This window comes from Beta vulgaris, chromosome 8 (genome assembly GCF_026745355.1).
Source record: "Beta vulgaris subsp. vulgaris cultivar EL10 chromosome 8, EL10.2, whole genome shotgun sequence".
In the NCBI taxonomy this organism is placed as follows: domain Eukaryota; kingdom Viridiplantae; phylum Streptophyta; class Magnoliopsida; order Caryophyllales; family Amaranthaceae; genus Beta; species Beta vulgaris.
In genome coordinates, this window is record NC_079209.1 from 37,769,053 (window position 1) to 37,785,924 (window position 16,872).

Sequence of the window (16,872 nt, forward strand, 5' to 3'; positions counted from 1 at the left end):
CTCTTCTAACCCACCCACAAGACCATCCACCACACGATCCTGAGGACTCCTTTTTCTGGATCGATGAAGGGTCGTTTGTCCTCTGTCCGAGTTAGAGGGTTTGTTCATGAAGGAGATTGCCAATTAGGCGGTCAGGTTGAGTGGTGTGTGCTTGAATGGAATGTGAATGTGATTAGCTTGCGTGAGAAGATTGGGGTCGAGGTGGATGATTATATGACAAGACAGAAGAGTCGAAGAAGTTGATGGATGAAGGTGATTGTGGGTGACTTTGATGTAGGGAACGAAAGAGAAGGGTGGGAGGTGGGAGAGTGGAGAGAGCGGAGAGAGTGGAGAGAGAAAGAGGTTAAGTGAGATGAGAGGAAAAAATAATAGGAAAAAAGCTAAATAAAGAAAAGGAAAAGGAAAACAAATCATTAAAAGTCACGTGATCACGGTTTAATCTACTGCAATAGGTTATCAGGTTAAGGGGGTAAATTTTGGAAGATGGGTACCATAGTTGGGACCAATCAAGGATAAAAAATGCCTGGGACCAATCAAGGATAATCAATAGTTGGGACTGGTAATAGAAAATAGCGCATAGTTGGAATTGGTGGCGACAATTTTTCCTAATAGTTATTGTTTTGGATTTTAGTTATAAGTTTAGATAAAAATTTATCATTTTGGGTTATAGATAGAGTGGTTTGGTTGATGATATGATATTAGGTTTATAATTATGGGTTTATCGGATAATAGTAATGAGTTTTAATCTATTAGTTAACATAGTTTCATTAAAGTTATTCCGTAAAAATAGTTGCACTTTTTTGCAATCAATTAACATATTTATAGTTTAGTTAAATAACACTCTTAGACCATAATCAAACGCGTATGAATCATCACGTCTCAGTTAGTCTTAATGTGAGATCGTCTTTTCATAGATTTACTGCTTTCAGAAAATAAAGGCACATCATTTATATTATTTTTGACCAATAAACATTGAGTTTAGTGGCACATAAAATGTTCTCTTGTTTAATGATGGAAACTTGACAACCATTTTGTGACTTCCAAAGGAAATTTTGTTAATTGAAATGGGACAAGAAGAGTATTATAAAAGTTGATATATGCAATCTTCGCATTCTGACGGATTTAACAAGATTTCACTTTACTATGTTTTTTTTTCTTATATAATAAAGACAAAGTTTGTCGAAATTGGTTGATCAATAATACCCGAATGTCAAATGGTGCAACCAAAAAGAACAAAATACTTTTATAAAAGCAAGTTCAATTAGGAATCAACACTTGACGTTTCTTTTTCATGACAACCATCACCTATTTCAAGAAAACAACATATAATGCAGTGTATGGTAAATCTTCGATACCACTTACTGTATATTTTCTCCATTTCTAAATAAGTGCAACATTTCCCATTTTAGAAAATGTCATAATAAGTACAAAATAGCTCAAAATGAAAGGTCTTACCTTTTATTTACATAAATGTCATTACTTAATTCTATCAACCACTTAATGAATTCATCATCTACCAACTAAACAACATTAATTAAGTAACTCACCCCCCCCCCCCCTCATGTAGTCATGTCAACCACATCTCCCAACCCACCCACCTCTCTCTCCTCAACTCAACCTTCCCCTCTGTATCCTTTCCTCAACCTAAATCAACCGACCAACACCACCACAACTCCACCAGCACTACAACTCGACACCACCACCAGCCCGACACGAGTATCGACACTACCAATCTTACACAACCACCAACACTACCAACCCGACACCACAACCCACACCTTTCTCATCTTCAGCCACCAACGACAATACAACTCTTCCCCTTCGCCCATATCGTCCTCACACTCGCCTCATGCACCGCCTTTCTCCTTCACCACCGGACTCCGTGCACTTCGCCCCTGTAAACTCCGCCATAAGGGTCTCCCTCCTCCTCTCCCGGATTGCCTTATTACTCCACCTCCTTCGCGTTCTCAACACAAGATAGAATTCTTCATCGGAAAACCCTAACTCAATCAAAAGCCCCAAATAATCAAATGTACACAGAATCAAAACCCTAATTGCCCAAAATCCACATCGATGAAATCGAAAATTGAAATGGATTCATCGAAAAATGGAGTCACAGCTCGCCTTACAGCGAAGTGCAGAACCCTAGTTCAAGGAGAAGAGAGGAATTATGTGAGTAAACCCTAAACTCTAATTTCTATATGAGCTAATGTAAGGGGAATATATGGGTCACAAGGTGGAGATTGGTGGAGGCACGTTTGAGCAACACGAGAAATTCATAAGAAAAAGAAAGATAAGAAGTCACGGGTAGTTTCCGGTGGCCAAGGGTAGGGGAGTCGAGTTTTCCGATGGGTAGGGGTGGGGGAGGAACAATGAGGTTTTACCAATGGCAGTGGCAATGGTTAGTAGTGGCGGCAATGTCTGGTGGTGGCGACGGTGGTTGAGGTAGGTGGAAGGTGTGGGGATATAAAGTTGATGGGTAATTAGTGTAGATGTTAAATTTTATTAAGTTGTTTAATCCCTCTTTTAAGTATGGTCCCCCTACTTTCTCTTTTTAGGTGCATTGGTCTGTGTGACACTTCTCTGCGTTGCACTTATTTAAAAATGGAAGAAGTGTAATATTTATTGATTTCTTAAGTAAACATAGTAAATAAAATTGTTCAAATTATATGGAAAGTAGTTGGATATTTCTAATCATATGTAAGAAATCCACAATGTATGATTTCAATCAACTATTTATACAAAAATCGGACTTGTATGGACTCGGTTCATGTTAACTTTCGTGTGCACCAAGCAAAAAGCACGTATTATTTTTGAATAATCCACTATATCATCTAGAAACTCACTACATCATTCAGATTTCCAGTATATCATCCAGAAAATACATCGTTTCTAAAAAAAATCCACCAAATCATCCAAACACTCACTATATCCTTTAGAAACTCACTATATAATTCAGACACCCACTATATCATGGAGAAACTACATCTTTCTATATGTTAAATCACATGTCATAATATATACTACATAACCTATATTTTCCTGCATGCTCGATCCTTAAAATGAAATTCTCCACTATAATGCATATAACTTCACTATATGTTTTCGTTAATAAAATCCACTATATTGTATATATAAGTTCACTATATCTCTATAAAACTCACTATATAATTTAGTATCAATTTTAGAACTCGATCCATATTAAATTAGTGTGCACCGAGTCCATTTAAGTTTTTTTTTTTTTACAATTATTTTGATTATGTACTAAAAATTATGATTTCAATCAACACTTGACGTTTCTTTTTCATGTCAAGCATCACTTATTTCAAGAAAACGACAAATATTGCAGTGTATGGAAAATCTTCGATACCACTTACCATATATAATACTAGCAATTTATGCACGAAATGCGTGACTCACTTTTTTAGAACATAATTTATAACTTTTTGGGCATAAATAAAGGTAAAATTTGAACATTAGACATGTTTTCTGGGCTAGCTAATTTTGTTGATTAAGCCTATATCACTTAACCAAACCCGTCTTTTATTATTTATTTTATTTATACTTTCTTTAAGATTTTTAAAATTAAAACTGATGAGCGATAAAAGAATGTTACGTAGATTTATTAAGGACTTCTTATATTTTTATCAACAAAGTATTTTGTTTTAATTAAATCATTTCACTTTGTTAATTGATTGTATTTTCCTTTTTGATTTACTACTTGGTTGTGTATTGATTGATCAAATATTTGATTGATATAATTTTCTTTGTTAATTTTCTGATGCTATATTTGAGTTCGATTTTTTTTTCATCTTTTTTTGCTAGAATAGTTGATTTACTAAGGGGTAATTAAGTAAATATATTGGGAGACATCATAGCTCTCCCTTTCTCTTATGTAATAGAGATTTCTTGATTTCTTATGTAAGCTTAGTAAATAGAATTGTTCAAATTATATAAAGAGTAGTTGGATAGTTCTAATCATATTTAAGAAATCGGCAATGTATGATTTCAATCAACTATTTTTACAATTATTTTGATTATGTACTAAAAATTATAATCTCTTCTCAATAAGGAAATATATATTTCAAATAAAAAACTATTGATCCCATGTATGAAGTCAAAAGTAAGGATGGCAATCCAATCCAAATTTGACTCTAGTTTGCTCTGATCTAAAGGAAAAAATCCGAGCCAATTCCGGCAAAAAAGTAATCGACATCCAACTCCGTTAAAACATCCGATTCCAAGTTGGAGGAGGGTCGGAGTCGAATCCCATAAAAAACCCGACATCCGAATCCGACTCCGACTTTAAGGCAATTGATCAGTTTTTATTTATATTAATGTGTTGTAGATGTATAATCAGACTCTAGCTTTGAGGCAATTGTATTATATAAGACTTTCCGCTGAAGAAATGATTGTTAAAGATGATAGTAATGTTTAAATTATTTGTAAGATTTTCATATGTTATTAAAAAAAAATAGTATTAATTAGATTATTTGTATTATACTCTCTTTGTTTTTTTTATTTGCTACATTACTGTTTTCATTAGATTTTAGGAGATATCCCTTTTAATCTTTTTGTGTACCTTTTGACCCCTTTAGCAATGAATGGTGTTAGAAAAGGTGAAAAGTAATACTTTTGGGTGCAAAAAGATAAACAAATATAATAGTATTACTTTTTGATTGAAAAAGAGAGAAATAAATATAATAAGGAAAATGATATACATAACCCTTAGGGCTATGTATAAGAAGCTTAAAATAGAAATAAAAATTTGAATCAAGCATTTATTACCTCAAATGATGTGAAATTTGGTCATGAATTCATAAACTATTTTCATTTTAAGACATGTATTGAATGCTTATATGTAGCCCTTAGGGCTACATATAACATTACCCTAAAAACAAATGAGACGAAAAACAAAGTCAAATTAGATCGGAGTCGAATGTTCGGATTTTATGTCGGTTCGGAGTCAGATTTTTGAAGTCAAATCTAAAATCCGACTTCTTGTAGGGCCGGAGTCGAATTATGCATAATCCGATCCAAGTCTGACGTGTTGTCATCCCGAATCACAAGTCTAATAAGTGATTTAATGTCAAAAAGATTCTGCATAAACTTTTTGTGGTAGTAAATTTCCCATGTATACAATGACCAAAAGTTTACATAAATCACTTTACGGAAGCTGATACATGAATCGTGTATTCAAAAAAATGCGCTTGTTTTCTACATCTTAATTGATAATTCCACAACACTTGCAGCCCAGAATAGCTACAATACTTGAACCATAACAAGATAATACCTGTTATATTAGATTTCATTGGTTTTTCAGCGCAGTTAAAAACTTGCGTCCTCTGTAGTTGGCCGTCTCAAGAAGTACCGCAGACTATTTCCAACAACCTAAGAAATTTTATCTAGTTAGACTTACTTTTACTTTAACATTTTTTTGTGGTAAAGCATCATAAACATTACCAAAGAATCTAATGCCGTTTGCCAAACTTTTACCTGCTGGAGAGGTTTTATAAGCGCTCTACCGCGATAGCTGACATGAAATTTGGCCTTTGCAAGTAAGCCCTGTACATTGATTGCAAGAGCTTATCAAGCTATACTCTTCATTGTCCCATTCAAAAGGACAGATAAAAAAATAACACCAAATGGAGGAACTAATGTATGTACAGTAAAACACAGTTGATTTTAATGAATGAGAACCTCAAAATTGAAAAGACTTTCTGCTTTAGTGCTTTATGCATGCCAATACAGTACTGTATATTGCATCATAGCAAGGGACGCAAAGATTCTTGTGTGCAACAAGATAATTTATTTTCAAACACAAATGTTTAGAGAGAAGAAAAGGAGAAAGAAAAAGCAAAAGGAGCGTAGGAAGATGAGAAAGTTAAAGTTATCACCTCAGTGTCAAATTCTCCAGATTCAACAGCAACATTAATGTCAGTAATCACTTTGACGAGATCCACCAGTAGTCCAGGATGATCAGCAGTTTCAACATACAGCAAGCTGCAACATGTTCATAACTTTGTTACATAACCTCGTTTTCAGATAAATCTCCAGTAATCTGCTGTGCTATCAAAGTTAATTAGATGACTAGGAGATTATGATGATCAGCCAATAGATGCACATAACTCTGTTACATAATTGCTTTTGTAGGTAAAGATCTGTAGCTTAAGGCTTAAGCACACATTAACATAGTAAATTAGATGCTTTTATACTCGAGCAATAGTGTCTTCACCTCATTAAAATAATACAAATTAAAAAAAGAGATGAGGGACCACATGGGGGTAAATGGGGAAGTCAAGGGAAATCTCATGAGAGAAAAGTTAGCAGCAAGGCAATACTCCCAAGCCAAACTCCCCTTAATGGTACCATCCATCAAACATCACAAAATATGTACGCAACTATACAGCTTCACAGCCTTGACCCTAAAAGGATGAGGTTGGCTGCAGTAAATAGGATGGTATTCCAATGAGTCACTTGCGCAAATAATACTATGGACATGTCACACTTCTATCCAATGCAATATGATATATATGACCCAATGGATCACAGTCATCACACAACTATGCAATTTCGCAGTATACATTAAGTATTGATGTGTATATAATGGAGGAGATTATGGTAGCCTTGGGAAGGACTCCAAGAACTGGATAATGAATGCAGAGTAATAAGCATGAGGCCTCAAAGAAATGGTATCCCTGCTCACTGAAACTCAAGCTTGGAGCAACGATTTGAAGACGTAATCATACATCATTGGAGTTCTGGATTTAATAAGGTATATTGCATTTTGGTGCGTAAAAGTGTAAATCTAATGGAATGTAAGCAATTCAAAAGCTTTTCACGGCTCACTACAAGGGACTAAAATTTTATCGAAATCATATCTCTGGATTTCTGATCAAACAGTTTATATATATTACTGGTCTCTTTACTTTTTCACAGTTCTTTTCCAAAATGATATTGAAAACTGTTGAAATTACTAATAACCCTTTTAATTCAAACAAATTCTGATACATTCCCTGGTTTCCTGTGGAGAGAAAAGAAGGAAATCCAACAACCTTTTCCGATCCACAATTTTAGTTCGTCAAATTACAGCAGACATCCACTTTTTGGTAAAGTTACTCAAATTAATACCTAATCAGTGTAACACATATATTGGACATGTGAGCATTACCTGCGGTTAGGCCCATCATCAACAACACTTATGTGTGTTGCTATATCCACATCAACCTGATAAATTTTAGAATTAGTTAAGGAGAAAAGGACGAGATTAAACATTAAACAAAAGGTATATATTTTCTGCAATGCCACTCTGGGGACCTAAGTTACACATGAGCATCCTTAGTAAACTAAAGGATAAAGATGTCTGAACACCTTAACATTGTAAACCAGATAATATTGGACAACAAAGAAACAACGAAGAGATAATTAACTAATCCATGCAGGGTGATGATACTACGAGATGCTCTTGTTTGAAAACCAAACTGCTAAGCAGTTGATGTTACGTTTCTTCGACATCCTGCACTAGGTTAATCACATAGGGTGCTTGACTGTATAAATATTTGAGTGTTCTCACATTGAAACAGGTTTTTCTAAGAAAAGTCTCTTAGTTCGCTGAACAAGTAAGACTCCTAAACTTAAAAAACATTAAAAAAAAAAAGAGATACGGAAAGATGACAAAGAAAGTGAGAGAATACAAAAGGGGGAAAAAAAAGAGAGAGAAAGAGTGTGTTTGACTGATAAGGTCAATTAAGTAGTACTTACTGTCAAATACTATAGGGACAATGTTTAGACCCAGACAGAATTATTGAGAAGAAATCAAGAGTAAGATGAGCTACCTCTATTTTTGGAGGTGTAATTCCAAAAGCTGCTCCCATCGCTAATTGAGCACTTGACTCCTGGGGGGAAAAAAGAAACAGAATCGCGCAATGAAGAAATGTGTAACAGTTACTTCCCGTATGCTGTCAAAATGTATCTCATACTTGAGATAAGTTGGGATAGATAACTACCGGGTGATATTCAAGCAAATTGTTAATAATAGTCAAGCGAATGGATTCCAGCAACTCCGGATCATCAACCTTTCTTCCCGTATCCCTACAAGAAATTCACCCGCAATATATAAATTGGGACGCGGTTCGCCTTGCAGAAAAATCATAGGAAAAGCAAATTAGAGAACAGAACGGCACTCTGTCTAAAGCATGAAGATAGCTTTTCTCACAAATTAGAATGGTTCCCATTCCAAAGCCTTTCAATGGCAGGCTATACTAATTACAAGTACATGAACTCAAAGCGTATGAGACATTCAGTTGATAAGAATATAAAAGAACATATCACAAAGAGCTTGCAGAATTCCCCCAATAGAAAAAGGGAGCCTTGTTCTGAAACACTGGAAACAGATGTAAAGGTGCAACTTCACAAGTACTGTATATAACACATGAACACCTAAGAGCTTGAAACAGCTCATCTGGGATCAATCCATGTTTTAATACTTATATATTGAGCACAGAGATATAAATAAATCGTAAACTAATTGCCAGAAGTTGTTAACTGCCAACTCATACTTCCTCCGTTTCTTTTTAATCTATCCACTTTCCTTTTTGGTTTGTTTCTTTTTAATCTACACGCCGTTGCTTTTTCTAATTTTGGTAACATGTTACATCTACTTTCTCATCTTTTTCAACCCATGTCATTCACTTTTTAATATTTTAACTTACTTTTTAGTTTCTCTCACTTTTCAGTTTCTTTCTCCAACTTTTAAGTTTTTCTTTCATACTTTTGTACTTCCTCCTTAGTTTTCCCTCAAAATGAAGTGAGTAAATTACAAAGAAACGAAGGGAGTAACACGATAGTGATGGCACACAAGCAGCGAACAAACAGATAGAAAACTTGCAAACATAAACATAGCGACGAAACATATAAAGACCAATAAAAAATTGGTAGTCAGCTTGCGAAAAAGATGGAAATAACAATATTAACAATTATGATGAGTTTATATACAGAAAAATAGAATCCTTTAACAGCACCAGACATACGCTTTAGTGATGGCGAAGGAGTTGTGCTTCCCAGATGAATCCAGAAAGACATTTGCCTTCACCACATTGAGCCCAAGGTTTTTCAGTGCATTCATCTGGAAACCAGATTGTAGATGGTCACATGATAGTCACACAAGAGCCATACAGTCGTAATTACAGTAACTCCATATAGTAAATCAGAAACAAAACCATTTTAAAAGTCAGACAGATATGAGTGTGTTAGCATCAAAAATAAACATGTTTATTTGGTAACATACAGTATCAAGAAGAGCACCCAAACGATCACCAAAAGTTATCTCTACAACAGTTGCATTTGGGTCCGTATCCTGATCAATTATAACTTTTGGGGTCGGAACATCTTCAGTTTCGCGGTAGCTTCCATCCTAACAACACCCGAAAGCTAATTCAGGAAGCTGAAGGTGAAAAAATTAAACTCATAAACATATATTCAGTAAATACCTCCACAGTTGCAGACAAGGATGCTTGAGGACTAGTAATAGGCATTTTTAAACCTGATAATCTGATTCAAAACGAATTTGTATTAAATACTAATTCAAAACCAATATACAATAATAATAAAGAAAAAGACTGATATAAAAAATCAATGCTCAATTAAGCAGCATAACAATTAAAACTGATAATCTAACTGAACTAATTTTAAGCTTTTCAACACAGATCTTTCTCAAAGTTAGCAAAATTATTCTACACTACCTACTATATCAACATTATGCTAAAAACCCAAATCGTATAATTACAAACTAAAGATAATAATTCTGAATAAATCGAATACTATATTAAAAAAAGGAACATACTTTTGCCTGGGTAAAATGCAGAGTTTCCGAGCAGAGAAACCAAACACGGCCTTAGCAGAAAAAGGGATTTCATTACTTCTACAAAGAGTGTGAGCTCCTGCTGCTAAACTCCCAGAAGCCATAGCAACCGCCATTTATGCTAATTTGATAATTAGCTGTTTATTGAAATATAACAAGAAAAATCAGCGTTTAAGATCTACAAAAAAAAAATCAGTGAGAAGAAATAAAAATGAGGTGGGGATTTCTAGAAAAGAAGAAGGAAGATTTTGAAGAAGTTGTGGGAAGAATATGAAGTGTAGTTGGATGATGTTGTATTATCCGCCATGAATGAGTGCGTGTAAGAGAGAGAAAGAAGAAAAAGACTTTTAGAGAGAGAAAGAGAGGTCTTACGTACAAGTTACATGGATGTTTCGTCGTTTGTTTGGTAAGAAGAAAAACCCAAAAAGAAAAAGAGAAATGAGATTTTGTTTATTGAATGGGATTATTTCCAGCGCCAGTTGCATTTCTCAGTAAATTTTGTTTGTGATAAGGATTAAGGTTTGAAGAAAGATGAGAAAACAGTGACGCGTTCGGTGGGCATTGGGCAACCCAATTGTCTTAAAAGTTAAACCTAGGAGCATCCACGCACATTTAGGCTTCGACCAAATATAACTCTATTTACTCCCTTGGTTCCGAATTAAATGCAACAAATTCAGTTGTACGCATGCCGAGATATTATTTTAGACAAAATTTTCAAAAAGACGACCTCACATTAGTCTTAATGTGAGACCCGCTAGCTCAAGAAATATATATATTTTTAGAAAACGGATCGGGTCTCACAAATTCTCACGATAATATTGTAGCAAATTAGTTAATATTTTTGGTGAATTAGTTTAGTATTTTAGCACAATAATTTAGAGTTGGTAATCTTTATATAGACTTCCATTGTTTTTTAGTTAACATATTCAATACATTAGTTAGTATTGTTCTATAATTAGTTAAGATTAATTGAACATTATTTTGGTTTCTAAAAAACGAAGAAACAATTTTTTTACAAAGCTAAAATGTCATATACAAAAGACAACCTGAAAAAATAACTTAAAACAACCTAGCATTTGGAGTTTATTGTACCAATTTCAGTTTGGTTCTTGGAATTTATTTTTTTAGTCTTCTCAAAATGACCTTTCTTTCTTGCACTTCCTCTCTTTGTTTTTGAACCATACGGGTATAAACTAACCAATGTAGTTGTACTTGATGAGCATCATTCTTCTAGGACTGGTTTTGTAGTTAAGACTCTGTTTATAATTGCAGTAGTATTTTCGTAGACTTCTTGGAGTGCCTTTCTTGCATCTTTATTATCTTGACTTTTGAGAATGAGATTGTATAACTAATTTTGTCACGGTTTCATCTCGCCATGGGGTTACATTGGTTTATCTATTCATTTCTCTTTTTCAAACTTTCCTATTTACATATCTAATCCACCTTTTTGCACATATACTTATGTAGTATTTTTGTGATTGAACATATGTGCATCATTCTCAAGGCATGAAAATACAACAATCCTAGCAGCATAACTATTACTTCATACTATTTAACTATTACAAATCAATTAATAACTAATAACATTTAGGTACTAGTTATGTTTTTCAAATAAAAAGTTAAACTTTCAAATGCAAAAGTTAAGTTTTCGGTACCAAAAGTGATCTGATTTGTTTCTTCAAAGTTTTTGCAAGTGTAAATTATCATCTAACAATGGGCAGTATATCTTACCCTTTGTGATGAATATGTGACAAATTCTTCTTTCACTTCAAACATGATAAACATTATCTTATCAGGTGAAAAAATAAAGTAATTGATTATGGACATTGTCATTGCAAACTCGTGCTCAAATATTTTACTTATATTCAAATTAAACATCTAAATGGAGGTTGTATGCAAGAGGATGGAGGAGGAAATAATAAAGGTTTTAGGGCGTCTCAATGGATTAGAGAAGAAAGAGAGAATGTTTATGGGTGATACTGAAGTTAGGGTCAATAAAATGCATTATAATATGGAATATATGATATAACTAATATACTTTAGCACTTAACTAATATACTTCAGCGCTTAACTAATTCATCCAGAAGCAATTTAAGGCTAGCATAACTAATAGGGGGAAACGCTTAGCTAATTCTACTACTGGTTTGATGCACGCGAGTGATTCAGCATGACATCAGCGGTCTCACGTTAAAACTAACGTGAGATCGTCTCTTCAAAAACAGACTCATTATTTTAACCACAAATATCTATAATTACATATAAGTAAAAATTAGAAAAATTACGTTTTATGAAAGTACGTCACGAGATGAATCTAACAAGATCCCGCTGATTATATTTTTCATTATGTATAAATCGCAAATCTTAGTCAAAATAAAAAGTGTGAATAGTAAAAAAAAATGAAATTGTTGCATTTAATTCGGAACGGAGGAAGTATATCTAAGACCAATAGACATGTTGTATGTGTCCCCTTTAAGCAATTGATACAAATTAAACAACGAAATGGTGTGTGTTAAGACTCGCACGCACACCCTCTCCTTTGAAGTACAAATACGCTAACCAATTAATCTACAATCTCATATTGATTTTTATTGTAAGTAAAATTAAGTATGCTTCTTAGAGCATTCTTGATGCGGATCCAAAGGCATCAAGTCAAGTAGAGCCAATTTCACTTCTTATGGAACACATGGGATTCAATTTAAAGTACAACAATGCATTTGTATCATGTGTTACTTGGCTCGAAGAAGAAGATTAGTTAGCATTTTAACTTAGTGTCATTATTAGTTAAAATGTTAGTTAAAGTAGTTGAGTTGTTAAATCTTCAATAAGTCCGAAAATACTAGGAGAATTTCGGATTCCTTAGTCTTAATATCTTGGTTGTATATTAGGAAAGAGGTGTCTTAGCATAGAAGAATGTTAGGCGTGTGAAATAGGCGTGTGATCCATGTAATTAAGGAAGATTTGCTATCTTTCCTTAAAGCTTTTATTTCCTTAAGTTCTAGCTAGATTCTAGGCTAGAATCAAGGGAGAAATTTCTAAAATACTCTATGTTCCGAATGGCTAGGTTGATTGGAGGGCAAGTTGATTCTTGTCATTATAAATAAACATGTCATGCTACCTTACAAGAGCATGAATGATTTAGACAAAAACCTTTGTTATTGATTTTAATTGTGCCTTTACAATTATTTTCATCCACTAATTAATTCTCATGAGTGTTAATTAACTAGTGTTTAATCTACTTAATTCCAGGAGTGGTTTGAGTGAGATTAAGAGTTAACTAAAATATTAAGGAGTGTTTATTTTAATTTTCATATCCAAAATTCATTGTGTTGTTCGAAACTTTTGAGTGTTCAACTATCCTAGTTGTGCATTCATATCAAGTGGTATCAGATTTTCCAGGAGGGTGAGGATAAGGGATTCTACTCTCTCAAGATCCAAGTAAGTTGTTACTTTCACTCTTTAAAATTTCAAACTTTCGTGGGTTGGGTTATTGTGCTTCTTCTGGGCGTATTGTTGGCACTGTATTGTTTGTGTGGCGTACTGTTGGTGGCAGATTGATATGGAACGTGAGTTGGAGAAAATCACAAAGGCTCTTGCTGATTAACTAAGCAAAATTTGATTTTCAAATTAAGTATAATGCGGATTCTATAATGTTAGTAGACTTGAAACTAGAATGGATGCTATAGCTTCTATAATCACAAAGAAGCTAGATAAAAATAGTATTGAGTACATAGGGAACTCGGATGGGAAGATGTTGAGGAAGTAAAGGTTGTAAAACCTAATTTCAATGATGATAGAGGGTTGAAATTGAGGACTTTACAGGAGATACTAATCCAGAAGATTTGCTTGAATGGATTAGACAATTGGAGAAGGTGTTGATTATAGGGGATTTGATGATGAAAGGAGGTTCAAGATTGCTTCGGTTAGGTTAACCAAGTATGCTGGAATTTGTCTTGAAAATTTGAAGGCCAAGCGTGCTATGAGAGGAAAGGAGAAGCTTAGTAGTTGGACTAAGCTAAAGGAGAAACTCAAGGAGAAGTTTCACCAAGTGATTTCGAGCAAAAGCAATACATCAAGTTGACTGCTTTGTGCCAAGATACTTGAGTGTACATGAGTACACTATGGAGTTTGACAAGCTATGCCTTGTTTGTGACTTGGACGAAAAGGAAGCTCTCAAAATTGCTCGTTACATCAAGGGTTTGAACCGTGCCATAGCAAGGAAGATAGAGGTGTCTAGCTATCACACTTTCGAGGATGTATGTAGGTTGGCTCTCAAATTGAAGCTCATGAGAAGGAGGAGAGGCCGAAAGTTTCCTATGCAAAAACTGGTAATTCTTTTAAACCTTCTTCATCTTATCATTCTTATTCATCTTCTAAATTACGAGGGTTCTAAAAAGGATAATACACCTAAAGATGATAAAAGGGTGGAAAAACAAAAGGTTTTCGTGCCTAAGGAGAAATTTGAAGAGAAATAGAAAATGTTTTAAGTGCCAAGGAGAGGACATATTGCTAGTAATTGTCCAACTAAGAAAGCACTCACCATGAGACAATATATGACCTTGAATGAAGAAGAGGAGATGTATGAGTTCGTACCTCAAGAAGAAGGAGATGGTGAATATAGTGAGGAGGATGCATATGCCGAAGATGATGGAAGCTTAATTGGTGTTGTTAGGAGGGTTTTACATGTTGATTGCCTTCCAAGCAAAGAACAAAGGGAAAACTTGTTTCATACTCGTTGCAAGTGGGAAAAACACACTTGTAACATGATCATTGATAGTGGTTCTTGCACCAATGTAGTGGCGGCAGATGTGGTGAAAAATTGAACCTTAGTGTGAGGGAACATCCACACCCTTACAAACTAAGTTGGCTTGATGACACAGGGCTAAAGGTGAAGAAACAAGCACTACTTTCTTTTTCCATTGGAAGCTACAAAGATGACTATGGTGTGATGTACTTCCTATGAGTGCTTGTCATGTTTTACTAGGAGACCATGGCAATTTGATAGAAAGGTGATTCATGAAGGAGATTCCAATGTGTATTCTGTTTTGGTTGGAACAAAAAGGGTAAGGTTACATCCTTTGGCTCCTAGTGAAGTGATTCACAAGAAGAAGAAAAAGGGTAATGTGTTGCTTTCATACAAAGAGTTCGAGAAAGAGGTGGAAGAAGAAGGACTGTGCTATGCTCTGTTGTACAGCATGCTGTGAGGGATGAAAAAACATCATGTGATCTGAAACTTGATGGAGGAGTTTAGGGATGTGTTTCCAGAAGAACTTCCACAAGGGTTACCACCTTTGAGAGGGATTGAGCATGCTATAGACTTGGTTCCAGGAGCTCCTCTACCTAACAAACCAGCTTATAGTGTGATCCAAGTGCTTCAAGGGAATTACAAAAACAAATTGAGGAGTTGATTGAAAGAGGGTATGTGAGAGAAAGTATGAGTCCATGTGCGGTTCCTGCTTTACTTGTGCCAAAGAAAGATGGAACATGGAGGATGTGTATTGATAGTAGGGCTGTGAATAACATCACTGTGAAGTATAGGTTTCCCATGCCTAGATTGGAGGATATGCTTGATGAGCTTAATGGAGCTTCGGTTTTTTCGAAGATTGATCTTAGGAGTGGATATCATCAGATGAGGATTAGAGAAGGGGATGAGTGGAAAACAGCATTCAAGACTAAGCAAGGTCTTTATGAGTGGATGGTGATGCCCTTTGGTTATGCAATGCCCCAGTTCTTTCATGAGACTCATGAATGAGGTACTTCGTTCCTTTTTAAACAAGTTGTTGTTGTTTACTTAGATGATATCCTTGTTTATAGTAAAAATGTTGATGATCACTTAATGCACTTGAGAAGTTTGTTTGAGAAACTTAGGGAACAAAAATTGTATGGCAAGATGGAAAAGTGTGAGTTCCTTGTTTCAAGCATTGCATTCCTTGGTTACATAGTGTCGAAAGAAGGTGTACATGTGGATCCTTCAAAAGTCCAAGCAATTTCTTCATGGAAAGCTCCTACTAATGCTCATGAGTGTCGAAGCTTTCATGGTTTGGCTTCCTTCTATAGAAGATTCATCCGAAACTTCTCAACTATCATGGCTCCTATCACTGCTTTGTTGAAGAAAGGAGAGTTTGAATGGTCTATTTAGCTCAAAAGGCCTTTGAAGAAGTGAAAGAGAAGCTATGTAGTGCTCCCATACTAGCTTTACCAGATTTCAATAAGCTCTTTGAGGTGGAGTGTGATGCAAGTGGAGTAGGAATTGGTGCGGTTCTACTTCAAGAAAGAGACCTATTTCTTATTTCAGTGAGAAGCTTAATGGTGCTAAGCTAAACTACTCCAACTATGACCGAGAGTTTTATGCTATTGTTCGAGCTTTGGACCATTGGTCACACTACTTGAGGCCTAAACCTTTCATTCTACATTCAGATCATGAGGCACTCAAGCATATTCATGGACAACAAAAACTCAACCATAGGCACGCCAAGTGGGTTGAATTTCTACAATCTTTCACTTTCTCATCCAAGTACCAGGAAGGAAAAGTAATGTGGTGGCAGATGCTTTCAAGAGATCTTACTTGTTGGCCATGGTAGATGCAAGAGTATTGGGGTTTGAACATCTTAAGGAGTACTACAAAGATGATGAAGAGTTTAGTTCCATGGTTGCTGCACCTAAGGGTATGTTTGTGCTTCAAGATGGTTTCCTCTTCAAGGGAAACAAACTTTGTGTACCAAAGTGTGGAGTGAGAGAACTTTTGGTTCGAGAAGTTCATGGAGGAGGCGTGGCTGGCACTTTGGCATACAAAAGACACTTGATACTTTGAGTGAGAGTTTCTATTGGCCTAGCATGATTAAGGATGTTCATATGGTGGTGAGTAAGTGTGCTACTTGCCAACGTGCCAAAAGCACATTTCATAAAGGACTCTACACTCCTTTACCTGTTCCGGATCTTCCATGGGATAGTGTGAGCATGGATTTCATTGTGGGGTTGCCTAGGACTCAAAGAGGCAAGGATGCTATCATGGTGTG

General features: G+C 35.1%; 1 protein-coding gene across 2 annotated transcripts; it reads right to left on the reverse strand.

Moving 5' to 3' along the window:
• Positions 1–5,082: 5,082 nt before the first annotated feature.
• Positions 5,083–10,381, reverse strand: LOC104901406 (hypothetical protein). 2 transcript variants are annotated; one of them, XM_010688979.4, is made up of 11 exons: positions 10,236–10,381; positions 9,842–9,996; positions 9,489–9,549; positions 9,287–9,412; positions 9,030–9,124; positions 8,007–8,091; positions 7,836–7,895; positions 7,172–7,227; positions 5,898–6,003; positions 5,497–5,565; positions 5,083–5,391 (listed from the first exon to the last, which is right to left on the reverse strand). In XM_010688979.4, exons 2-11 carry the CDS (start codon positions 9,973–9,975, stop codon positions 5,329–5,331), a joined length of 855 nt encoding a protein of 284 aa, XP_010687281.1. In that variant the 5' UTR covers positions 9,976–9,996; positions 10,236–10,381; the 3' UTR covers positions 5,083–5,328. The 2 variants fall into 2 exon arrangements, with proteins under 2 accessions (XP_010687281.1, XP_010687282.1); XM_010688980.4 differs by having other exon boundaries at positions 10,232–10,334.
• Between the last annotated feature and the right edge of the window lie 6,491 nt (positions 10,382–16,872).

What these genes read in the sequence shown, in the direction of transcription:
- LOC104901406 (XM_010688979.4), bottom strand. Translation starts at nt 9,975, where the DNA reads ATGGCGGTTGCTATGGCTTCTGGGAGTTTAGCAGCAGGAGCTCACACT. An exon ending in TGGGTGCTCTTCTTGATACT is followed by an intron (nt 9,125 to 9,286) that starts GTATGTTACCAA and finishes TCTGGTTTCCAG; the next exon opens with ATGAATGCACTGAAAAACCT. An exon ending in TTACACCTCCAAAAATAGAG is followed by an intron (nt 7,228 to 7,835) that starts GTAGCTCATCTT and finishes AAAATTTATCAG; the next exon opens with GTTGATGTGGATATAGCAAC.